We start from the raw sequence: 26402 nt of genomic DNA on the forward strand, positions 1-26402 counted from the left end.
TTTTTTGTTTTTTTGAGACGGAGTCTCAATCCGTCGCCCAGGCTGGAGTGCAGTGGCACCATCTTGGCTCACTGCAACCTCTGCCTCCTGGGTTCAAGCAATTCTCTGCCTCAGCCTCCCAAGTAGCTGGAATTACAGGCGTCCTCTACCACACCAGAGACGGAGTTTCACCATCTTGGCCAGGCTGGTCTGGAACTCCTGACCTTGTGATCCACCTGCTTCAGCCTCCCAAAGTGCTGGATTACAGGCATGAGCCACCACGCCTGGCCCAGCATTTGGTTGCTGTGTCTCTTAGTCTCCATATAGAATCTTCCCTCCACTATTTTTTGATACTAACTTTTTGAAGAGTTGAGGCCAATACAGTTTTCTGTTGTCCTTTTATTTTACCTTTGCCACCTGATTTCTAAGAATGGACTGAAATGATTCTCTTAATTATATCTTGCAGTTTATTATTTTCTAATTATTTTGAGAGTAAAAGTTGTTATACTTTAAATACATGCTCTGTTTGGCAGGTAGGTATTATTTAGAGCTCTTCCTGCTTGATTCATTTCCAGTTATATTTAAGAATGTAATGATGATATGCACATTTGATTGCTGAATTTCATCTAGACAGAGTCTCATTGTTAATGTTGCTTAAGAAAGTGTTGATAAACTTTGTTGATAAACTAAGTGTAGGGTATAGTCAGAATTATTCATTTTAAACTTAGTGGCATGTAAGGGATATCTGTTTAACCATAGGAAAGACGGAGCATAAGCAATTCAAATAAATTCCAAGGATAGAATTAGTATTGGCAAAGGACTGAGTTTATTTTTTGGATTTGACAGTACCCTGAGTAGTTCTGTGGTTACTTTATGTATTTAAATCAGTTCCTTTCAGTTGTGACATAATTTTTTACTGGCAGGGCACTCCATTTGTTATATTTTCCTAACAGTCTTTATAATAAAGAAAAATTGGTGAGTCATTTAAAATAGCCTTAAAGAGATTTAATTTTCTTAAAACAATTGTTAAATTTTAATGATAAAATAGTGCTTTCAGATTAGTCTTGTTATAGGAGAAAAAAACTTCAATAAATTTCTTTTTGTATAGACAAGGATGTACACGGTGGAAGTAATTTCTGAAGTTATGATGCAAGAGAAGTGCCTGATGGCATTTGTAAATACAGATCTTTGTCTTAATGGAACTTGAATAAGTAAATGAAAGCTATTTGCATTTTCAAAGTAATTTGTACAGATACTACGTTTAAAAATAAACTTTAAGACCATATTCTTACATTTTGAAACATCCTGCCAGGCATACTCGAAGATACACAATATTCCGTAGATGCCCAGGAGGGCTTGCATTTTTGAGTAGTTCTTATTCATCCCCCTGCCTTGCAAAGATGGTACCCTTGTATAAATTTAAGTTGTCGTGTGTTTAATGAATTAATACTGCTAAGTGAGTATCTTCAAGTTATAGTGGGACTAGATAACCAATTAAACAAGAACAAAAGATGATACAAATTACTACGTTACAGGAAAGATAAGTATATTATCTTCATGTTGAGGAAAAATTTTTGATTGGAACTTTTTGTTCATTTGTACTAGTTGAGATTTTGATTTTATGGAGGTAACACTGAACTAATGAGTATCAAATATACTTCCAGTTGTAGCATGTATCTGCTAAATTTTCTTTCTGAGATTTTCTTGAAGTTGAAATGTTATTAAATAACATCTTTGTACTTCTTACTGAGATAGAATGCTCCCTTTTTAGAAATTAAAAATTTTAAAACAAACATTTATTTTATTCTCATATCCTTTTGCTAACTTGTGAATTGTGATTTGGTTTGGGATTTAAAAAAATGTTTACTTTTTAAGCAGATTTGAATTTACTAAAAGATGCAATTCAACTTAGACTTAAATTTTTTTTTGTTTTTTTTGAGATGGAGTCTCACTCTGTTGCCCAGGCTGGAGTGCAGTGGCGCGATCTCGGCTCACTGCCACCTCCACCTCCCAGATTCAAGCCATTCTTCTGCCTCAGCCTCCAGAGTAGCTGGGACTACAGACATGTGCCACCACGCCTGGCTAATTTTTGTATTTTTAGTAGAGATGGGGTTTCACCATGTTGGCCAGGCTGGTCTCGAACTCCTGACCTCAAGTGACCTGCCCACCTCGACCTCCCAAAGTGCAGGGTTTACAGGCGTGAGCCACCGCGTTCGGCCTTAGACTTAAACATTTTTTAACTAGAAATTATTTTCTCTTGCTAGGAGGCAGGTGGAAGTCATCATAAAGTTTCTGTTTCACCCGTCGTCCATGTTCGAGGACTCTGTGAATCTGTGGTGGAAGCAGACCTCGTGGAAGCGCTGGAAAAATTTGGGACAATATGGTAAGGATGATAGGGACTTCATGTAGATTGAAAACAGTGTGGTAGAATAATCCTTGCTTGCTTGTTACAAGCCTTGATGTTTAGCATAGTAAATATTGTTTGTATATATAAACAAAGTAGTATCTATTGTTTGCCTATGACTGTATTTCTTTGGAACGTTTTAAGCCTGCTATTTTTAACCTTCCTGGGTGATGCATGAGTGTATTTTTGTGGAGCTATGATCACTTCTCACTCCCCACCAAAGTTGTATAAAGAAATTATGTGCGCTTTTCATCTGATTTTCAAATGAGTCCGTGAGTCCTATTCAAACACTCTTTAAACCAGTGAGTTGATTACATGCTTCATCTTCAAAGTTTCAAGTAGTGATGCTTAAATATTGATTTTTTTGTTGTTCTTGATTTTGGAATATTTAGGAATTAATTGGCAACTAAAAGTAAGCAGATTAAGGGTAGACATTATTTGTTTAGGTGCATATTGCTGTGAGTTCTTTTTATTTTTTGAGACAGGGTCTCACTCTGTTGCCCAAGCTGGAGTGTAGTGGCACATTGATGGCTCACTGGAGCCTCCACCTCCTGAGCCCAGGTTATCCTCCCATTTTATCCTCCCTAATAGCTGGGACTACAGACGCATGTCACTATGCCCGGATAATTTAAAAAAATTTTTTGTAGAGATGGGGGTCTCTTAACATTGCCCCAGCTGCTGTCCTGGGCTCAAGCTGTCCTCCCACCTCAGCCTCCAGAAGTGCTGGGATTATAGGCTCTGTGAGTTCTTAATGCAAATCCTGAGCAATATTTTATCCTAGTTTGTCTTACTTTTGTGCCTTGTATTCACACAGACTACCCGTCTCTTCCCACAGCTGGTGTATACTTAAGAATATTAACTTAAGTGAAAACGTAATTAGAAAAGTGAATCTGCTGCCAAAAATAGGCACTTAAAAATTCTAAATTATTTTTGGAGTATGCCCGGCTGTTGTTCTTTTCTTAGTATAGATAATCTAGAGTTGATTTTATTATTTTTTTCTTGATGAATATGTTTAGAGTTTTTGTTATAGCTATCAAAGACACAGATCAAGTTGAAGTATATAAATAGAAGAGAAATTTCAATGTATTTTCTGAGATACTTACCCTTACTGCTTCAGTTTTATAAAAATTCATGTTAAGTATTTGAGTATTGAGAGGAAAATGCATAGATAGTGAGGTAGTGATCAGAGATGTCCAGCAGAGGTTATCCAGCAGAAATTGATTATTTCTTCAAAGGAATAGTAGTATTAGGTGATACCTTCCATCATGGTATAATTGTATTTTCTTGGGTGACCTCATTGAGAGGTAAATGACTTGGCAAACACGTTAACCTTGGACGTACAAATTGAGAATCCACATGGGCATAGTAAAGTTTGTATGTTGAAAGTGTATCACTAAGTTGATTATATCAGTTCTCAGTCATTTGGAGTGGATATTGAAATTAAATCTGCGTGGATACATATTAAGTAGACAGACTCCTTAGACTTTAGTCGTGCTGTTGACAGTAGACTAACCCCAGTCTCTATAAGGACCTTCTAATGATTATATAAGTGGCACATTGTCCTATGAAATTATAAAGAGGTGGGTGTCTGTGGTTTATTTTTCCTCTATTCTTGTATATTTAGGGCTTTAAAATTTATTTTCTTAGGCAGATGTCAGAAAACAAGTTGATGAGCAAATATAAATGGAAACTTTGGGAAGCAGTAACTATTTTGATGTTAATTAGTACCATGACATGAAGGTTAGGAATTAAAGAAATTAGAACCATTTTAAGTTAGTAATTTGAATTACTCCTGGTGGCCTTTGCATTTTTAGACTCTAAAATTTTGATTTGATACTTAATCTCTGGTAAAATCTTCCGTATGTGAATGTCATTCAGTTAATTTGCGTCATTTTGCCCTCAAGATTAGTAGTTATGTGGATAGAAAAGTCTGAAATAATTGGAACAAATTAGTGTGTAATTAAGAGCTTAATTGGCATAAATAGGTGTAATAGGAGTTTCAGTTGTATGAAATGAACTTGCATAAGAGGTGGCTGCTATTAAGGCTGAAAGAACCTTGAACAGCCTCCAATAGAAATTTTGCTTCAAAGTGTTACAATTTGGAACCTTTCCGTTTATTTAACGGAATGTGTGGGATTATAAACAGTATAGAAACTGCTTATATTAAAATGGTGAATCACCAAGTTCAGTATATAGTAAGCTTATATCTAAAAACTAGATGCATAGGTAAGAAGCTCAGAAGAAAATATAACAAGATACTAAAAATGGTTGTGTTGTGTCAGGATAAAATTGCTTGTATTTTTTAACTTTTGTTATTTTTCTATACTGTATGCATTATAATCAAAAGAGTATTTAAAATATATGTTGTATTTCTATTTCCCCTTCTTTCCCATTAAAGGAGATATTAGGAAATGATTAGTTTTACAATACAACATTTGGGAGGACACAGTTTGTGCACTAAATCTTGTCTTCTCCTATGTTTTTATTTAGAAATTAGTAAAGATTTTTAAATTGATGGAGTTAAAAGCATTGATCCTACCATGTCCTTTAGCTTTTTTGTTTCTTTAGCCTTTTCTCTCTTTGATCTCCCACTCTTTCTCATATTAATACCTTTTTTCTTTACTTTTTTGAACTCCTGGGCTCAAGCAGTCTTCCCACTTCAGCTTCCTGAGTAGCTGGGACTATAGGCACAAGCCACCACACCTGGTTTCATATGAGTGCGTTTTAAAGATTTTCAAAAAGCAATTTAAGCACATGCTAAAATGTCTGTAACGTTTTAGTTTTTTTATATTGAATATTGGCGATAAAAAGGAAAATAAAACATTTTAATTTTTTCTTTATCTTCATTGATGCTACTTTTCTGGGTAACCTTCACTTTTAAGTTGTACTTTTAGCTCACCTTTTTTTTTTTTTTTTTTTTGAGACGGAGTTTCACTCTGTTACCTAGGCTGGTGCAGTGGCGCGATCTTGGCTCACTGCAACCTCTCTCCTCTGAGTTCAAGCGATTCTCCTGCCTCAGCCTCCCAAGTAGCTGGGATTACAGGCGCCTGCCACCGTGCCCGGCTAATTTTTTGTATTTTTAGTAGAGAAGGGGTTTCACCATCTTGGCCAGGCTGGCCTTGAACTCCTGACCTTGTGATCCACCCACCTCGGCCTCCCAGAGTGCTGGGATTACAGGCATGAGCCACCGTCTCTAGCCAGCTCACTTCTTATTTTAGTCACAGAAAGCAAATTTACTAAGTCTATAACAGTCCAATAAATAATTTACTTCTGTACCTGTATTAGTTTGTTGTTACATTGCTATATTGCTATAAAGACGTATTTGAGAGTGGGTAATTTATAAAGAAAAGAGGTTTAATCGGCTCATGGTTCTGCAGGCTATACAGTCTTCTGCTTCTGGGGTGGCCTCAGACAACTTAGAATCATGGCAAAAGGTGAAGGGGAAGTACGCACATCTTTACATAGCCAGCAGGAGAGAGAGAAAAAAAAGAGGAGAAAGAGCGCGCACACAAAGGGGGAGGTGTCACACACTGTCAGACAACCAGATCTTGTGAGAACTCTGTCAGGAGACAGCGCTAGGGGGATAGTGCTAAGCCATTAGAAACCACCTCCATGAGCCAATCACCTCCTACTAGGCCCCACTTCCTACACCGGCGATCACAATTCAGTATGAGGTTTGGGTGGGGACACAGAGCCAAACCCTATCAGTACCTTTATAATTTTCTGTTTTCATATGGCATTATTAGTGTAATAACATAAACTTAGTAATACATTTAGATATTAAACCAACTTTTTTGTTTTGTGAAAGAAGATTTTTTCTTCTTGAATTTCTTTAGCATAGACCCGATACCAGCGTTTTCTATTTTTCATGTGCAAGACTTTAGAACTTCATTGAAGCGTCTGTGTTTCTAAAAGGAATGTCTCCTAGGATTTATATCTTGCACTTTTAGTTGGTAAATCTTTAAATTCAACGCCTTGTTTTTGTACTTCTTTAATTTTGAATGATATGGGTAGGGAAAACTAATAAGCCCCCTAGATTAACAAATATGTGCTAGGCTCTGTTTCTAGCTTCTGAGGACATAAAGATGAATGAGGCAAGATATGTTTAAAAAAAATAATAATAGAGTAATAGTTACCTTTTATTGAGGGTGTACAATGTGCAAGGCAATCCGCTTAACAGTTTGTATGTAGTAACTCTAATCTTGACAATTCTCCAAGTTTTATAAATGAGGAGGCTGACATTTATTATAATAATAATTTGCCAGGCTGTAAGGTGATCTGTTTCTTTCTTATTAATACTGTACCATTTGTCAGTTTCCATAGTGTAGCAGTAGGTCCTGGATGCCTGATTGAGAAACAGTGATGTCACTGAGTACCGGACCCGACATTTCTTTGACCTTCTGCTATTACGAAAACCACTTAATTGTATTTTAAAGCATTTTTAAGGTTCTTGTTCCTGTGAATAGAGGACATGTTTCCCTCATTGTGATCCAGGTGCTATGATTTCTGTCTTCAACTCTTCCTTCCTTTTTTATTCTTCATTTTTTATTCTTCATTTCCTGTATTAAAATATATCTTTTTTATTCTTCATTTCCTGTATTAAATATACCTCCTCCAAAAAGAACGTACTGAATTATATTTTGGGTTTTTTTTTGCTGCTTTGTTTGTCTCTCTAGTAAAGAGTATACTATGAAAAGTAAACATCTTACCCTCCCGCTCATAGACAATCATGATTGCCGTATTCTGATGAATATTTTTTATGGATGGTTAATATTAAAATGTTTTGGAGGAGATTATTTGTATGAATTTTGGAACTTTGGTCAGTCTGTGGTTGCTTCCATTTATATTTATCTCTGTTTTAAAAGTATAGTCAGTTCTTAGCTATTAGTATGGATGTTTATTCAAGAAAATTCAAGAGAGGTAGTAGTTTCTGCTGTTAAGTAGGGATTCTGTCTGCCAACCTTCTGTTGAGTTTGATCTCCGTTGGTTTCTGTGTCTTTGAAATTTTCTAATACTGCTTCGGAGTAGCACCCCAAAGAATAAACTGGGTTGTCTTGTTAGTAACTAATAACAGATAATTGTTTTTGAGGAGGTCATGAGGTAGATAAACTTAATCACTGGGAGATAAGCTTTCATGTGTGTACATCTACCTGTTGTACCACAATTCTTTGGGTGATTTAAGAGTTGACTTACCTCATGCCTGTAATCCCAGCACTTTGGGAGGCCGAGGTGGGCGGATCACGAGGTCAGGAGATCGAGACCATCCTGGCTAACACGGGGAAACGCTGTCTCTACTGAAAGTATAAAAAATTAGCCGGGCATGGTGGCGGGCACCTGTAGTCCCAGATACTAAGGAGGCTGAGGCAGGAGAATGGCGTGAACCCGGGAGGCGGAGCTTGCAGTGAGCCTAGATCACGCCACTGCACTCCAGCCTGGGTGACAGAGAGAGACTCCAAAGTTGACTTACACTGGACACAGGTAGTGAAGAATACTGTGGAATTTGACACATTTTTACTAAAGTCTGCTTTTACTTAATTGAGGACAAATAATGTTAACGGAACTTGCTGTGTTTGTGTGTTTCCTCCTTATCTCCCTTTTCAGCTATGTGATGATGATGCCATTTAAACGACAGGCTCTAGTGGAATTTGAAAACATAGATAGTGCCAAAGAATGTGTGACATTTGCTGCAGATGAACCCGTGTACATTGCTGGTCAACAGGCTTTTTTCAACTATTCTACAAGCAAAAGGATCACTCGGCCAGGAAATACTGATGATCCATCGGGAGGCAACAAAGTTCTTCTGCTCTCAATTCAGAATCCACTTTATCCAATTACAGTGGTATGTGTTTTAGTATGACAAATGAAATTAAAAGTGATTTTGCAATTTGCCTCCAGAGTGACTGATCTGTAGTTTTTTCATTGCCATCTAGATACTAGAAAATAGTTTTTTTAATTTTGAAAATTAATCTTATCAAGTTTAATGAACAAGGAAAAAGTGCTGAGCGCTATAGTTAAAAAGATAAGCACAGTTGTCATAATTAAATAGGCACATTGAAATTTTTAATGTATAATCAGTACCAGTTCTGTTTTTGATAATAAGGAATTATAGACAGACTTGTTTGAAATCGTTCAAAAAATCTCTGTCACACATATGCCAGCATATATATAAGAGCATCTACTAGGTAATGACAGAATCCCATGTTACGGTAAGATGCACATATCATTATGAACTGTTTTGCAGTAGCTTGTTAAAAATCTGTCTTTGATTTACTTTAAATTCCCTGCTTCTTTACTCTTTTGAAAAGTGTTATTGGTAGAAGTTTTAAAAAGGGTTTGTTTCCAGAACCAGTTTTCTTCCTACTCACATGCTGTTTCATAATAAGCTAGTAACACAGACACTTAATTTTTGTAATGAATAGAACAACATCACAGTAAGGGAAACTTCAGTTGGTATCATATGTAGTCTGGGCATATGATATTGGGACATAAACTTAAAGCATAAGGTATTCTTTAGATTTAATTGGACATTTTGTATTTTAAATATAGACTTATTAATATATAGTATTAATATATTTATAATATTCGGTGTTGGGAAAACATACAGCTAATCTAGTGTAAGTACTCTGTTTTTTGTTATATCTCTGGTGTGTAACAATGCAGTTGTGTAAATTATAGATGCTCAAGAAATTTCTTGATAGTTGAATAATTACTCCTAAGTAGGTATTTAGATTCTTAGATGACTCAGGCATCTTGTTTAGTGACATGTAACTGTATGGTCTTCCTTGGGTCTTTTCTTTATAGCCATTGTCCCTTGAAAAATGAGTACCAGAGTTGTTCTAATATTATCTCTTAATACATATTTATTACTATAACACAAGTGATTATAATATTAAACATTTCAGTGTACATTTGGAAAAAATATTCATTGATTATAGTTTTGGTTTATTAATTTTATATCATCAGAAGTTATTTTAGTCACCTGTTAAGAAAATAAAAATTGAGGATTCATTTCGGCGATAAAATAGGTGACAGTGCTTTCCAAATGTTCCATTGGAACTTCTTTAATGTGGGTGTATTGTGTAGGTGAAGAAATAAGATTTATTAAAGTATAGTAATTTTAGGCCAGCATGGTGGCTCATACCTATAATCTTAGTACTTTAGGAGACTGAGGTAGTAGGATCCCTTGAGCTCAGGAGTTTGAGACAGCCAGGACAACATAGTGAGACTCTGTCTCTACAAAAAATGAAAAAATTAACCTTGTGTGGTGGTGCATGCCTTGAAGTCTCAGCTACTCGGGAGACTGAGGTGGGAGATCGTTTCAGCCTGGGAAGTCAGGGCTGTAGGGAACTGTGATCATGCCACTGCACTCTAGCCTAGGCAACAGTGTGAGACCCTGTCTCAAAAAAAAAGTAATAATTTTAAAAATTAATTTTATTAATCAATAGAAATGACATCTTGACAGTTGATGATTTTTAGGTAAAACAAAACGAAGTATAGCTTTAATGTTTTTTCAGATGTAAAGTGTGAAGAAATCTTTTTCTTTTCCTTCATAGGATGTTTTATATACTGTATGCAACCCTGTTGGCAAAGTGCAACGTATTGTTATATTCAAGAGAAATGGGATACAAGCAATGGTTGAATATCCTTTATTTGTAAATTTTTATTGATGTGTAATTCATATGGATGTTATTTTTTCTGGCTTAAGCATTTCTAGACAAGTGGTGTTTACTTTGTCCTCTCAAAAATCTACATGACTTAGATTTAAAAAATGAAACTGCAGTACTCACAGGGAATTTTACTATTTATGAAGAGAATAACTTGCTACCAGAAAGCAATCTAGTGCTTCCTTTTTAAGCTGTTAAATAACACTATTTGAAGATATGTACACTTGTACTATTTTGGAATTTATCCTAAGTGAACTTTTCTGACTCCCTCTTAAAGTAGTTTGGAAGTACCAAAACTTTAGAGTCAGTAAAATCTTACCTTTTTTTATTGAACCTTTAAAATGGTAACGGTTTATGTAAGAACTTCTTTATGTTAAATTTGTCATACGTTGAATAAGAAGAGCAAGTTACAAAATAGTATAGATAATACACTTTCCCCCAAGCTGTACCCATCTTAAATAATAATAATAATAAAGAGAAAACCCCAACCTACGTGTGCATGTGTATGCATAGAAGAAGGTAGGGATATACAGCAAACTCTTTAATAGTGCTTACTTCTGCAAGGGACTTATGTTTTATCTTTGTTTTTTTACCTTATATACCTTTGTGATTTTATTTTTTTAAGATTATGGACTTAAGTAATTTTTTAAAAAACGGATAAAATTTTAGATAGAGTATTATAAAACTCTGCCTTCTCAGAAATATGTAAAAATCATGTATTTGTTTTGTATTACTTTGGCTCTTTGTAATGTTCGTTTTAAAGAGTAAAATTTTTTCTGTTTCAAGGTTGCAAGTTGTCCTTTGCTAGGGAATGGGACCATGCTCCATTATCTCCTCTGCTTTCCGATTTATAAAGTACTAATGATGACCTAAAAGAATTAATGTAGATAGTTTGGTTGTATTATGTTTTCTTTGGTGCCTTTGTTTTTGTTTTTGTTTTTGTTTTTGTTTTTAAGACGGAGTTTCGCTTTTTGTTGCCCAGGGTGGTCAAGTGATTCGCCTGTCTCAGCCTCCCAAGTAGCTGGGATGACAGGCACCCGCCACCACACCCAGTTAATTTTTGCATTTTTAGTAGAGATGAGGCTTCACCATGTTGGCCAGGCTGGTCTCGAACTCCTGAGCTCAGGCTGTTCAGCTGGTTCAGCCTCCCAAAGTGCTGGGATTACAGGCGTGAGCAGCTGTTCCCAGCCACCCCTGATCTTAAAAATAAATTCTCCTGGCCAGGCGCAGTGGCTCACGTCTGTGATCCCAGCACTTTGGGAGGCCGAGGCGGGCGGATCACGAAGTCAAGAGATCGAGACCATCCTGGTCAACATGGTGAAACCCCGTATCTACTAAAAAAATAAAAAATTAGCTGGGTGTGGTGGCACACACCTGTAGTCCCAGCTACTTGGGAGGCTGAGGCAGGAGAATTGCTTGAACCTGGGAGGTGGAGGTTGCATTGAGCCCAGGTCACGCCACTGCACTCCAGCCTGGTGATAGAGCGAGACTACGTCTCAAAAACAAAACAAAACAAAACAAAAAATTCTCTTAAAATTCATCCTGAAATTGGTAAAACATTTCCAGAAGTAAAAGAGCTACTTGTGATTATTTTCAATCCTGTCCTTTGGGAGTGAATAATGATTAAGTATCAGATACCTTAAACCAAATTTCCTTAATAGAGCTTATGTTTGAATCAGTCCTTTGTGCCCAGAAAGCTAAAGCAGCACTCAATGGAGCTGATATATATGCTGGATGTTGCACACTAAAAATTGAATATGCACGGGTAAATATTTTTTTCAACACCCTACCCAAGAAATATTTATGCTTTGGATATACAGTTTGAACTTACATTATTTTCAATCTTAACAGCCAACTCGTCTAAATGTTATTAGGAATGACAATGACAGTTGGGACTACACTAAACCATATTTGGGAAGACGAGGTAGGTATTTTATACATTTTAGAATGTACTTAATCTGCTGACAAATTTTTACATGCAGTTAGATTCTTTTTTCCTGAGATGAGCTAGTTAATTCAAATGAAAACCTTGTTGATGAATGCTTTTGTTGCAAAAGGCCATGTAATGCTGGAAAATAACCTTGAACATTAGTGCCCCCTACTGGTATGTACTGAGCTATTTATATTTAGTTCAACAAGGAGCCCACACATTCAGGCACGCCCGCAGTTCAAGGACTTGCATTTCTCCAAGCAGCTCTCTCTCTTTGGAGGAGAGGAAACTGATTCAGAATATTCCTTACAAACTGCAAACTTGCACACTGCTTCTCTATGGAAAGGACTTTCCCCCAAGCTGGACGAGGCATTAAGAAGGATAGAGGACTCCAGCAGGCTGACTCTACACTTCATCATGCACAACATCGGCATCAGCAAAAAGCCCTCTGAAAAACTCAGACTCGCAATTCACCTTGACTGCATACTGCATGCACCATCACCCCAAGTTTTTAAAGGAGGACACTTAACAGTACTTCAGAATTTGCATGGGATGAACACCATGATAGACTGTGCCCATTTATTCAAGTTGTATGTATATATTGGTCTGATTTCCCTTAAGGTTTCAGTTGTAGAATTTAAGACTTTCCACTAACGGAAACTAGACTTCATCTGCAATGTTGTAAATCTTACTGCCCATTACTGTGACTGTTTGCAGCTTAGATTCAAATTGTTAATTGGCAAATAACCAGGACCAGTTTATTAACAGGTCTTGGGAATTGATAATGCTCAACCAATCCACACAGATAGTAAAAATAAAAGGATTAGAAAGGTGCACACTTGCTGCATTGTTTACTTTTAAAATTTTTTGTTTTTTTCTCAATTGTGGTCACTGAACAGAAATTCTAACATAATGAAAAGGTGCATTATATGTGAAAGACGTTCTGTGTGGTTTGATTTTTGTAAAGTGGCTGTTTATAAGTTGTCACTTTTTGTAACAATTTAAGATTATCACTGTCAATTTGTGTAACTAGAAATTTTGACATTTCAAATGTAGGTGAAAGTACCATGTCTGTTCAAGATAGAATATATTTAAACTTGATAAATCTGAAAATAAGAGCATTTCATTTGAGATGCATCTTCACCTATAAGTGCTAGATTTCATGAGCATAAATTTGACTGATAAAATTGTTCAACTAACTGTGTGGCAATTCTGGAATATACAAATTAAAATGTGGATCTTGTAAAAACAAGGGGGCTGCAGTATTGGCTACATCTTAACTACAATATCAGTGTTTGAACTACAGGTTGGAAAAGCTCAAGATGAGTATGTCTGTAAAAGTCAGTAACTAGAAAAAAATTTTATGGCATACAAAATATCTTGGGGAGTGGGTACTCTATAGTGCATGTACTCTACCAAAAAGAAAAAGACAATTTGATGATTGATCTTTTGCATGTTTGCATATTTAGGACTTTTAGATGATTGGCTCCTTTAACTCTCAATTCCCAGGAAATCATCTTGCCTTATGCATGAAATTGCAAATAGGTTTGTTTTGTAATGCAGCTTTGGCTAGACCCCATGTTTTTCACTACTTATGGAAATCTGCTTGGCCTTGGGTTGGTGCAGTTGATGTCGGTATTAGAAAGCACATCCTTAGCACTGAAACAACAGGACAAGTGGTTGATGAGAAATGTCTCACTTCTGTCAATTTACAGTTATTGACCACTGGGTTTTGTTTTTTAAAAAAAATCTCATTTGAAATAGTTTTGGTTGCATTTTTCTCAGGGTCTCTTTAAACAGGTGTAGATGAGCTTATTTTAATAGTGTTTACATCTATTCTTTTAAAAGGTCTGAAGTTTACACAAAGCCAGCTGAGGTTAGTTCTTCATATAATTTTAGTCAGATAAGTTTAGAAATATATAAGGTATATATGTGAATAGTGAAATATAATTAAAGCACATAAAACGGTTTTAGTTTATGCTTTGAAGGAAAATTTTTTGTTTTCTAATTCCTTACAGATATTTGTCTTGCAAGACCATACAGTTTATGTTTTTGTTTCTGTAGAGCTCTTAGCTTGCACTCAAGTTGATAGCTATTGAAACTGTTAGGTTGCTATCCCCAAGTAAAGACCTTTATAACATTTTTTTTTTACCAAAAAAAATAAAACCTTTTTTAAAAACATACCTTCACTTTTTTCAAAGCCCTTTTCAGCTTGAATTACATTTTAGTGTAAAGAATCCCTAACCAGGACGCCAGGGAACCCATCCAGAAATTTTAGAACCTGTAGATAGGTGCATCTTTTTGGGGAGAAGGTTCACAGCTTCTATCAGATCATTTGACTCTAGGAAAGCTTACCACTGTTAAGAGACTGATACATTTAGTGTTCAACTTTCTGCTCACTTCTGTTTTATGTGATCTGTTATGCAGTGAGTACTTCAAATGAAGTGAATTATTAATGAGAATGTTTGGCTGAACGATACCTTGGAAGATAATCTACTCTAACTCCTTCATTTATGAATGAAAATTGTTTCTGTGACTATACAGCAAATTAGTGGTTTAAGTTGGAATCATCTGATTCCCAGCCCAGTTGTCTTTCCTTTATAGCACACTGTTAACTGTATCAATAAAACTGAGTCATGAAGACATTATGGTTGTTGTGGTTTTAAGATTCCTAGGTCAGAGAAGGAATTGTATTTAGTGTTTGATGGCGTATGCTTAAGCAGAGGAACATTAACAGAATGGATTAGTAGGCTAGATTGGCTCAAAAGGAGTGAGACTTGCATGATGAGAGACGTTAGAAGCCATGTAGTAGAAGGAACTGTGAATGTTAGGATTGAAGAAGAAGAAATGACTTTGGGGAAATGGGGTCGGGGGGACAGTCATTATAACTTCTTGGGCATTTAGAAGAGGTTTTGGACAACGACTAAGTCTGTAAGGCCCTAAATGGGGTAGAATATGGGTAGAGGATCAATTTCTATACAATATAAAAATTAATTTTCTCACAATTTAGGGCTATCTGGAAATCTTATTATTGGTTTTGGGTAAGCAGAAGCTAAATGGTCCCAACTGACAGAGATGATGTAAAGAGAATTTTTACGTTGAATAAACGTTAAACTAGATGGCCTCAGTCCCTTTCAATGCCACAATAACTTGGAATAGGTGATTAAAACTCTACTTCTCTAGACTGAAGTGAAAATTAAAGTATTTCTCATCTCCCATAAACCTCATTTGTTTAGGTGACTAAGGATATAGGTAAAGCCTCTCTGAATTTTCAAGGATTAGAATGACCAGAGTCTTAAGATACATATTTTTAAAAATCTTATTGGGCACTGTAATTTCATCAGCAAACTTTGTAAAAGTATTGTATAATGATTTTTAAAATTTACTAACATAGGAGGTGCTATTTTAGAAACTTATAAGTAATTTTTTTGTTGATGTCTTTAATTAGATTTGGGAAAATTGGCATGCCTTTTCTGAAAATGTAGCTAGAATAAAAATTATCCTTTAGAGTATTGTAGTATTCTCATCCAATAATGTAGCCCCCTTGGTTAGCTTTATCTTGGCATCTTTAAAGTTTGGGGTTGCTCATAGTCCTACCTGGTGTTATGGTCAATAGACAATGACCTATTCATGATATAATATGAGTCAGTGATGTGAACATTTTCAGCTCTCAAGTCAGGTGTTTGTAAATATGTGCATATACTTATAAAATACTCTGTGTTTACTGATTGTGAAACCATGTAATACAGGTTGTTGTTGGCTTATGCTGAAACTTCTTGAAAGAAGCCCACTTTGAAAATGTGTTGCTGTTGAAGCTAATAGTATGATTCAGGTACTGTCTTTCAAAAGTACTGCACTTAAAGCTTGTTTTAAAGACATGTATTGGTAAAAACTTCTGTACAGTGTCAAACTTCTAGCATTGTGTACATTCACTTTCTGAAAAGTATCCATTCTTCCTTAAATTTGAAAGTGTGATTGTATTTGGCATTTGCCAAAAAGATATATTCAAGTTAAGTGGAATTTGTTAGATGGAATTAATTTTTTACACTCTTGGTGTTGTGTTTAAATTGGATATGAATGGATGTTTAAAGTTAACCAGGAATCGTATTTCTTTTATGAATTGTTGTATTGGATGTTTTGAATGGGTGTTTCCCATCTGAGAACTCTGTTAAGTACTTGGGTCAAAATTGTTAAAACCATGTTTCTACTTTTGTGTCAGATAGAGGAAAGGGTCGCCAGAGACAAGCCATTTTGGGAGAACACCCTTCTTCGTTTAGACATGATGGCTATGGTAAGTTGTCAAGGCAGAAAGAAGGTAGTATAGATGAACTGTTTGACTTGCTGCATTTCTGATGAAGTATGGCACATTTCTTGTCTCTCTGTTTTTCCTGCGCATCTGCCTCGGTTTATATGGGATCAGTCCCTTGTAATGTACTCCCAGGAGTTGTCCAAAATTTGTTTTCTTAGGATATTGATTAAAAAAAAAAATCCTCGAGATAAGTGAGATCTACTAGTTGGGGATTGAATACTTTTTTGCCATTATATTTTGGTTTGGTTTTGATTTTTAATGGGTTCTGGCTTGTAAGAGGACCAGAAAGAAGAATTATTGTTCAGTAAGTGTATTTGCTTTCATTCCAGCAATTAGGAACAAAGAGGAATTTTGAGTAATAAAGGCAGAAAGAATAGGGTATTTGTCAAAAAGGAAACATGCTTCTGGTTAGACTCACCTTATAGTTCTGTAGCTGGTATTTTGGTTTCAGTTAAATTTGTTCATATTTATTCCCCTTTTAAAACTTCTCAGCTTTTACTGTTTGCTATGTTGATAAGATTATGGAACCTAGAATAATAATCTGCCCCAGGAAAAAATTAGGTAATGTTAGGCATCAAACTGTTGTTTTTATAAGTAGAATCTTTTAACTAGCTGTAAATTGTTTGAAAATATTCTTTAGTTTTTAGTGGTAGTTATTGACTCTACCTATTCTGTGCTTTAAAGTTGAAGCACAATACTATTAAAACTGGCAGAAAATAGAAATTGCTATATTGTAGTCTTGGGATTGGTCACTGAAAAGCACCTGGTATTGCCTATTGTCCTAAATAGTTCAAATTGCCTACATATTTACTTTAATGACCATTCTTACCTGTGAGTTTTAGCTTATTTTCTAGTGTTTTTCTTTTGAACTCTAGTAGTGTGTGCGTGTGTGTGTGTGTTTGTGTGTCTTCAAGGTTCCATAGTCTATATGGCAGAAAAGATTGAAACCATCTCTGTTTTGTTAAAACAGTAAGTGTGGTATAGAATGAAAATCTTACTACAGTTGGTTTAGTGAATGTGTACCTTGATTATTTTTCTTAGTTATTCCTGTAACAGAGTAAACATTAAACATGGTTGTATGGGTAGTTCTGATCCTGCAGTAAAAAAACATTGGGTGTCTTTTGCACTTTGATAATGGAGGGTTACAAAAACTTTGCCATTGCAAGTTTGTAGTATAGTTGTAGAGTCATGGCAGTCAGCTGAAGGCTAAAAACTGGTTAAATATTTTGCCAAAGCGGATTAGAAAAATCTGTGAAAGAATAAATGAAGGACAAGGAACTCTACTGTAGTAGTGTGGAAACAGATTTTTTTCTTAGTATAAGTCTGCCTTCCTTTATAAAATATTTTACCGAAAAATAGTATAAACAAAATGTGTTGTATACCCTGCCAAAATTTTTTATTTTTAAAAAGCCTATTGTGAAATTCTTTGATAGTTGCAGTGGGATTTTTAGGGGGGTATCCATTCTGAGCTGTGTCCATTAAGATATTTAATCTGAGGTTAATTTGTTCACTTTCCTAGGGAAGTAAGCAGAATTGGGGTATAGGAGGAAAGAGAGTGAATAAAGAGGCAGAGAAGTAAGATGAGTAATAGGGGAAAAAGCAAAGATGGGGGATGTGTGCTAGTGATATTGAGCCTTTTTACAAATATTGCAAATCACAAATGTATCCCTTCAGATCAGCACTTCAGCAAAACAGGTTTACTTGCATTTTGGGATCACCTTATAGATGCCTGTTCCTTTTCCTATGTGATGACTATAAGAAAGGGAATAGAAAGAGTTAATTATGGTTCAGGACCCATAGATTCCATCAGATTAAGTTTATTCATTGGTTTATTATAGCAGTATGAAATCTATGTGAATCGTCACAATTCTTTACATCTTTTAATTTGGGAAGCCCAGACTTAATGATATGAACTGGTAGAAGCTTTCATCGTTGAACCATGGCAGAAATTGATATATAGATTTATTTGCTATAAGCTCAAGAAGAGTTTGTATATTAATTTGTGGCATCTTTGGATATGGTTTGTAGACCAAAGATTTTAAAGCTTGATAGATGAAAAATGCCTTCAAAATGTTAATATACCATTTATGTAGCATTTTTCCACGTCAGTTTTTTAAATATTTGAAGCATTAGTTTTTTAAACACCCAGACTTTCTATTATCAATTTAGTATAGAAAACTTTTAAAAGACTTCTGATTTTTCTTATCTTAAATAATATAGGAAATACTTTAAGTAGTATAGATAATTTAATAATGATGGCTCAAAGTCATAATTATAAACATCAGTTATTCTTTTGGACTGATTTTGGTTGTTACTTAGGGAAGTAGATCTCAGAGGTTTTGGACTTTAGCCACTATACATACAGTAAAAGTTTCCACTGCCTGTCTACCATGTGTCTTTCTACTTCCATGAAAAAGAAAATTTAGTGTGATGATAGTGAAGTGTCATTACTGTACAAGCAAATGGTAGGTGGCGGGGAGGCAGTATATTATGTATATGTACTTTTGCAATAGGAATAAGAATAATTGATATTTGAATCTTGGTGTGTGTATGAGACCCTAAATTAGAGGCTAAAATAATACTAACCAGTCTAAAAACTAATTACTAAACAGTCGCTCATATGGATTGTTTTGTTAAACTACCAATTGCCAATAAAAGGAGTAGTTGAAATCCATGACCAATTTAAGGAGAGACACTGATGATACATTGATAAAGTATTCCTCCCTAAAATTGCAGAAATTCACACCGTGTTTGTGTGTGCTTGGTGGTAGTGTTACTGTGTTGTTATGAATGGCAGCTATTAGAATACTGAAAATTGGAGTCCACCATAAGCTCTAATAGTATGTTATGAATACCAAAATTTAGTAGTTCTTAGTAACTCACTTAGTAGATAGATGACAGTTGTCCCTTAGTCCTGTATACAAGTGCAACTCAGTGGCATTACATACTCTTTACTTTTTGAGAAATAGAGAAAGGGCTTGGGCTTTTGGATTGGTTTTGCACATCAGAGGGACCTTTGCATGTACCCTAGATGATGCTTCTGTTATTATTAGGAGCATCTAAGATGTGTAGGGTTTCTGTTTCTAAGCTGCATGTCTCCATCTTAGTTGCTGCTTTTGAGTTCCTCTGCCTTTCTTCTTATTGCTGTAAAATGTGCCGTATGCCTACTTTGAGTGTCAGTTTCTCCACCCTCATTTCTTTTCATTCTACACTCTAGCTTTATTTTTTGTTACATCTGTTGTGGATGGGAAAAACAGATAAAGTTGTTTAAAGCTACTCTAAAGTTAGCAAGTTGATTCTTAATGAGGATTCTCAGTGTAAGAGACATAGATTTGTGTGTGTGTTTCTGCTGAAATAGTTTTAGATACTCAGGCATTATTTCCTTCTGGGTTCTTGATATTGTTTCAAAAAAATGGAAGTTGTAGAGTAATAAGAAACCTGTGTGTAGTTGAGTTATTAACTAAATCTAGGGTTTTAGTTTCCTAAATTAGAATTAGGGGAATAAGATACCAACCTGAAAGTACATAGTAAAATATATTCAAGGAAATAACTTTTCAGTGGAACTGAAGTTTCTTTTTGTTATATCTGTATAGAGATAGCTTCCCAGATTTCACTGTACATGTAATATTATTACTCCTCCAAAAGACATTGGCAGGAGGTTTATTTTTTAAATTTGAGGTATAATTTATATACAGTAGCCCCAGATTTTACATTCATTTTCTTAACCCCCCCATAGCCTTTTTTATTAAACTATAATTTTTTAAAAATATAAACTTATATCCTGGTGTATGCAGGTATAGGTCAATATATATTGTGTCTGGTGCAAATGAATACAGATTTTATTAATTTTCCTCAGGTTATACTGAAATATTCATACATTTGAGTTTTCTTTGTACATCAAACTAGCTAATATTAAGTTTATTTTTTTGTGTGGTGCAGTATATCTACTGAACTATATGTATATGTTAATTAACTTATTTATTTTGATCATTTTTATAGGATCCCATGGTCCATTATTGCCTTTACCAAGTCGTTACAGAATGGGCTCTCGAGATACACCTGAACTTGTTGCTTATCCATTACCGCAGGCTTCTTCCTCTTACATGCATGGAGGAAATCCCTCTGGTTCAGTTGTAATGGTTAGTGGATTACATCAACTAAAAATGAATTGTTCAAGAGTCTTCAACCTGTTCTGCTTATATGGAAATATTGAGAAGGTAAGTTTCTCTTTATATTAGTTTCTTTTGCTAGGATATTCAGTGGTAGTTCTGAAAAGGCTGCAAATATGTGTCTTCTCCTTGTATCAGGAATATTCAAATTCTTTCAGTAATGACCCACGTAAGCTAAAAATCCATTACATAGGAACTCTGGAAAATGTTTTTTGTTGATAAGTAATAAGTATAGGTTGTTGATACTACAAATATTTTTTAAATAACCAATATAAAAAGAAGTCTAAAGCAGTAGTAATCAACCACTATGGTATGAGAGGCCTGAAGTCTATATTTTGGTGATCTCATTTCAAAGAGATTCTAGCATTTAACATGTTGAAAGAGCAGTTACTTTCATGGAGGGTATATATAAAAACAAGCTTCAGAGCCTAGCCAGAAGTTGTGAATTTCAGAAGAGTTCTAGAATTTATGCACTTGCCTCCTAAATGCCAGGGTTCTGTTATCTTCAGAGGAACCATGTGCATTTAGCTCAATCAGTATTTGAAACTGACCCACTTTGATAGAATGTGTCCAAAACTTTCTGTCTAGCAATTTACTTATTTTGAAGGTCTTTAATAATTGTAACTTTATTATCAAATAACTGTGTTTTCCCCAAATCTGCGAGGTTTTATTTATTGATACCTCACAAATGTGAGATAAATAGTTTTTGAAAGAATCATGGAAAATTGAGGAAAATGAATGGGTAGTCTAAAGTTACCAGTTGTTTGATAAAAACACTTGCTAATTTGAGTTTTAGTACTGTAGTAATGTGTTTTTTTCCTGTTTTAAGTGATTTTAGTGTTCTTTGCAACAGTAAGTACTTGCAGCATGTGAGTCACTATGTGTGGGAGGGGAACATGGCTTGAAAAGTTGCTACATTTAGTTCTTAGTTCATTAATTCTAAAGTCTTCTTGATCTGAGGAAGCAACTCTTCAGAATTCTGAAACAAGAATTTTGTCAACCATTTGATCACAGTAAAAAAACAAAACAAAAAAAATTCCACATTTGGTCTGGGGGATAACATATGGGATACTTATGCTTGTGTAACTGGGCAAGAATACATGGGATAGGTTTAGTAACATTGGGAGAAGTATTATTTTCACACAGACACTTTATCTTAGACCCAGTTGTTAAGTGGAGGGAATGCATGTTTGATAATTAAATGGGCTTTAATGTATATTTTAACTTTCTTTATAGAATATTTTCTTTTTGTGCTTTTCACATATGCAGACAATCAGAATCAGGCAATTTAATCAACATCTTTAGTAGATCTTTGTCTTTTGTGTTATGAACTAATTGTCTCATATGATTTAGAAACTCAAATTACTTTTTCTAATAAAACTTAGATTTTTTTATGTTATTTGACTACTTCTAGTCCCTTTCACTCTACATCTCGCAAGTTTTTAAAACATCTTAAATGATAAGCTATGATACGTTGAACTCAAACTATCATAATCCTTTAAAGGTCCATAGTTAATTTTTTCTAACTTTCTTTTGGAGATTTACCAATACAAGAACCACATATTTAATGTGTATATTTAGTCACTATTAGATTTGTAGATAGTCATTGGATTAAATCAAGGGAGAGGAATTTTGTCCATGAGAAGACAAGAGATTTCAAATAAAGCTGAAAAATCCTGTTACGACTGAGTTTTGTTCAAGTACAGGTGTAGTATATCCTATTAAAGTGGGTAGTTGAAGTGATGGAAATAGAAGCTATGTTGCATTTGTTGTGTAAATACATTCTCAGTATTCTTTAGAGGTCAATAGATAAGAAGGAAATACTATGTTCAAGGTGTCATCTATGTCATTGGTACAGGAGTCCTCCCTTATCCACAGTTTTGCTTTCAGTTACTCACTGTTAATTGCTCCAACAATAGGTGACTACAGTAAAATAAGATATTGTGAGAGAGAGAGCATGTTCACGTAATTTTTATTATAGTAGATCATTTATAATTTTTCTATTTTATTATTTTGTTAGTCTATTACTGTGCCTAATTTATAAATTAAACTTTATCATAGGTATGTATGTACAGGAAAAAGCATAGTATATATATGCTGTGCTTATATATAGTATATACTATGCTTAATCTTTTATCTGTCTGTCTCTTTCTCTCTATCTAATTATCTTTCAGTACTGTCTGCAGTTTTTTTGTGTGTTTGCTTTTGAGACAAGGTCTTGTTCTATCGCTGAGGCCGGAGTACAGTGGCACAGTCATAGATTACTTCAGCCTCTAGCTCTTGGGCCCAGGCAATCCTGCCTCAGCCTCCTGAGTAGCTGGGACTACAGGTGCATGCCACCATGCCCAGCTGGTTTTTGTACTTTTTTTTTTTTTTGGTAGAGATGGGGTCTCAACTGTGTTGCCCAGGCTGGTCTCAAGCTCCTAGGCTCAAACAAGCATCCCACCTTGGCCTCTCAAAGTGCTGGGATTACAAGTGTGAGCCACTGCACCAGGCATTGTCTGCAGTTTCAGGCATCCATTGGGGTTCTTGGAATGTATCCCTCAAAGATAAGGGGGAACTATTGTACTTAATAGCCACTTAGGGACTTCCAAAGGGCTAAGCACTATGCTGAATATCATACTTTATGCCTTCTAACCCTTACAGCATTATATTCTAAAACTGGAAATAGTACAAGAGGGTAAGTATGGCCTCTGCCCAAACTGTCCTGAAATAACGTGTATTCCCCTATGTTGCACAAACCTTCCTGTGACCATGCTGTCTCAAGGCTGTTTTGTAGTATTTCTTATATAGCATCTTGTTTACTGCATTAACAGAATTCTACATAGTTGGTAATTACTATTTGTTTACTTTTAAATCTCTGACTTAACTACTAGAATATAAGGTTCAAGAAGAAAATGTCTGTTAACATTCACTATTAAATCCCCAGTACCTACCACAGTGCTTATCAAAACATATTAGACACTTCATAAATATTTGTTGAAAGAATAAATATTAACGAGTCCTGCCAGATGGTATTATCTGTATTTTCAGCGACAGTCCATGGCTCAGAGTAGTTAAGTATATTGCCCTTAAATCACACAATTAATACATAACAGAGTTAGGGTAAGCCTGTGCTGTTCTTCAGTGGGCCATACAATAGTAGTATAGTGTTCCTTTTTAACTATTGAATTTTGATAAGAGTTAAGGGTATCTCACAACATGGCAGAATATAGTTAAAATCCAGGTGATCTTCCGTATTTTACTTTAACCACTTAGGTCGTATTGTCTTTTAAAATTTCTGTTACTGTAAAAGGGAATTAAATGGTCACCTTTTTGGGATTTTGTGTTTACAGGTAAAATTTATGAAGACCATTCCTGGTACAGCACTGGTAGAAATGGGTGATGAGTATGCTGTAGAAAGAGCTGTCACACACCTTAATAATGTCAAATTATTTGGGAAAAGACTTAATGTTTGGTAATTATCTATCTTAAATGATAAATTTTTAAAAATATTTTAAAATCTTTGTCCTTTTTATTAGAGACATTAATGTCAACTTTGAGAATATTTTAATGTAACTGAGGGCACATCTGAAACAACAGCTGTAATATTGTTATTTTAGACAAGAGTTAGGGTCGTATCACTCAGATTTTGCTTAGCAATACCTGCTTTTTAGTTTTATGATGATAAAACATGTTAAAATGGGCAAGTTTTTATGTTAAAGTTTTCTAATATGAGAATATATTTAATAGATTTTCTTTCTAATTGATGTCTAAACTACAAGAGTGATTGATTATAACCCAAACTAAATCCTCTATTTAAATAACTCTATGTATGCCTTTTTTGGTTAAGATTTATGCAAGCAAAATATATTAGCATTCTGAGACTACTTGCTGCTTTTTATCTAACAAAGTACTTTTGTATGTCTTTTCTTTCCAATCTTTAGCGTGTCTAAACAACATTCAGTTGTTCCAAGTCAAATATTTGAGCTGGAGGATGGTACGAGTAGCTACAAAGATTTTGCAATGAGCAAAAATAATCGCTTTACAAGTGCTGGCCAAGCATCTAAGAATATAATCCAGCCACCCTCCTGTGTTTTGCATTATTATAATGTTCCATTGTGTGTCACAGAAGAGACCTTCACAAAGGTAGGCACTGAAATACAAATGTGTATAGAATGTTGCTATTTCCTATTTTAAAATCTGTTTTAGCTTCATTTTGAAGTCGTCTTGCTCATTCTTTTGCTTTTGATATTATTAGTATTTTATTTACTTGGTACTGGATAATTGATTCTTTGACCATTGTACTTTTCTGGCCTCCGTTCCTCATTGGTCTTTGTTGATTTGTGGCTCAATCCTTTTGAGAGTTGGAATTAGAATGAGGTCATCTTACTCCTGCATTCAGAAAGTTATTTAAAGACATATGATGTCTTTAAATCTCACCCATAACAAAATTTTCTCTATCCGTATCGTTTCCCCTAACTTAGAAAATGCTAAGTAGGAACTGTAAGAAATGATTTTGTGGAACTCTACTCCCTACCTTAAGTACTAGATAAATCCTGGTTAACTCTGAGAATATATATTTTAGTTAACAAATCTGTGGTTTTATTGTACAGCACTAAGTTACTTAATATAGTTTATAGAATTTTACTGTTTTTAATTGATTTTCTCATACAGCTTGATATTAATGTAAAAACATACTTGATTTAATCCATTCATTCGAGAATTAAAACTTAAATTCTGCCATAAAGTTTACTTTCTGTAAAAAAGTGGGATATTATTTTGGCTATATTTTTAATGAAGTTTTACTTTCTTTGACAGTTGTGTAATGACCATGAAGTTCTTACATTCATCAAATATAAAGTGTTTGATGCAAAACGTAAGTGAAGAGTCCCACTTTTAAAGTTTTCTGGTTAAGTTGGTGATAAGCAAGTAATAATAACTGAGTTGGTGTTTTTTTGTTTTAGCTTCAGCCAAAACACTTTCTGGGCTATTAGAATGGGAGTGCAAAACTGATGCAGTAGAAGCCCTTACGGCACTGAATCACTATCAGATAAGAGTGCCGAGTAAGTAAAATGCTTTATTTGTGTCGTAATTATATAGTGGCAGTTACCTTCACAGAAACATTCATGGTAATATAAAAATAACACTTAATAGGCTTCTTAAAAAATACAGATAAATACAAAAAAGAAAGGCATATTAATCCTGTATTAGTTATCTATTGCTGTATAACAAATTGCCATAAAATTTAGCATCTTAAAACAGCAAACATTTATTATCTTACTGAGAGTTAGTATTTTGGGTGCATTTCAGCTGGGCGATTTGGGCTTAGGATCTCTCATGAAGTTGCAGTCAAACTGTTGTCTAAGTCTGCAGTAATCTCAGGGCTTGACTGAAGCCAGAAGATCCACCCCCAGGCGCACTCATATGGTTGTGTGTAGGCTCAGTCAAGCCACATTGGCCTTTTGATGGTAGCTGACTTCTCTCTGAGTGATCCAAGAGATAAATCAACAATGTTTTTTATAATCTAACATTGGAAGTGGCATACCGTCACTTAACATTATAATTTTTTTGGTCACAGAGACCAAACATAGTACAGTGAGTGTAGGAGGGGACTATACAGGGTGGGAATACCAGGAGGTTGGAATCACCTTCAAGCTATATCTTCCACAATCCCTGCTGATCATTTTAGAGGAAGGCAATACATGCATATGTTTAGAAAACTAAGACAGTACATAAAGGTACAAAATGAAAAGTTAAAGCTTTCTACAACCTTCAACCTTTTGTCTTGTTCTTTTTTCTTCCCTAGTGTGTATATATCATTACATATATTTTTAAAACTTGGTTGGGCACTGTGGCTCACGCCTGTAATCCCAGCACTTTGGGAGACTGAGGCTGGCGGATCCTCTGAGGTCAGGAGTTCGAGACCAGCTTGGCCAACGTGGCGAAACCCTGTCTCTACTAAAAA

At 35.0% G+C, this 26402-nt stretch overlaps 1 protein-coding gene across 2 annotated transcripts in view; it reads left to right on the plus strand.

The window, feature by feature from the left end:
- HNRNPLL (heterogeneous nuclear ribonucleoprotein L like) overlaps positions 1-26402 on the plus strand; it is a 42254-nt gene that overhangs the window by 12581 nt on the left and 3271 nt on the right. For both annotated transcript variants that reach the window (XM_054475286.2, XM_054475288.2), the window contains 11 exons: positions 2244-2362; positions 7985-8222; positions 9937-10022; positions 11716-11812; positions 11899-11971; positions 16197-16268; positions 20286-20503; positions 23791-23912; positions 24382-24583; positions 25256-25313; positions 25402-25500. In XM_054475286.2, coding sequence (XP_054331261.1) covers positions 2244-2362; positions 7985-8222; positions 9937-10022; positions 11716-11812; positions 11899-11971; positions 16197-16268; positions 20286-20503; positions 23791-23912; positions 24382-24583; positions 25256-25313; positions 25402-25500 — 1384 coding nt within the window. The remainder of the gene's footprint in view (positions 1-2243; positions 2363-7984; positions 8223-9936; positions 10023-11715; positions 11813-11898; positions 11972-16196; positions 16269-20285; positions 20504-23790; positions 23913-24381; positions 24584-25255; positions 25314-25401; positions 25501-26402) is intronic.

The sequence above is a fragment of the Pongo pygmaeus genome, chromosome 12 (genome assembly GCF_028885625.2).
Source record: "Pongo pygmaeus isolate AG05252 chromosome 12, NHGRI_mPonPyg2-v2.0_pri, whole genome shotgun sequence".
NCBI classification, from domain to species: Eukaryota; Metazoa; Chordata; class Mammalia; order Primates; family Hominidae; genus Pongo; species Pongo pygmaeus.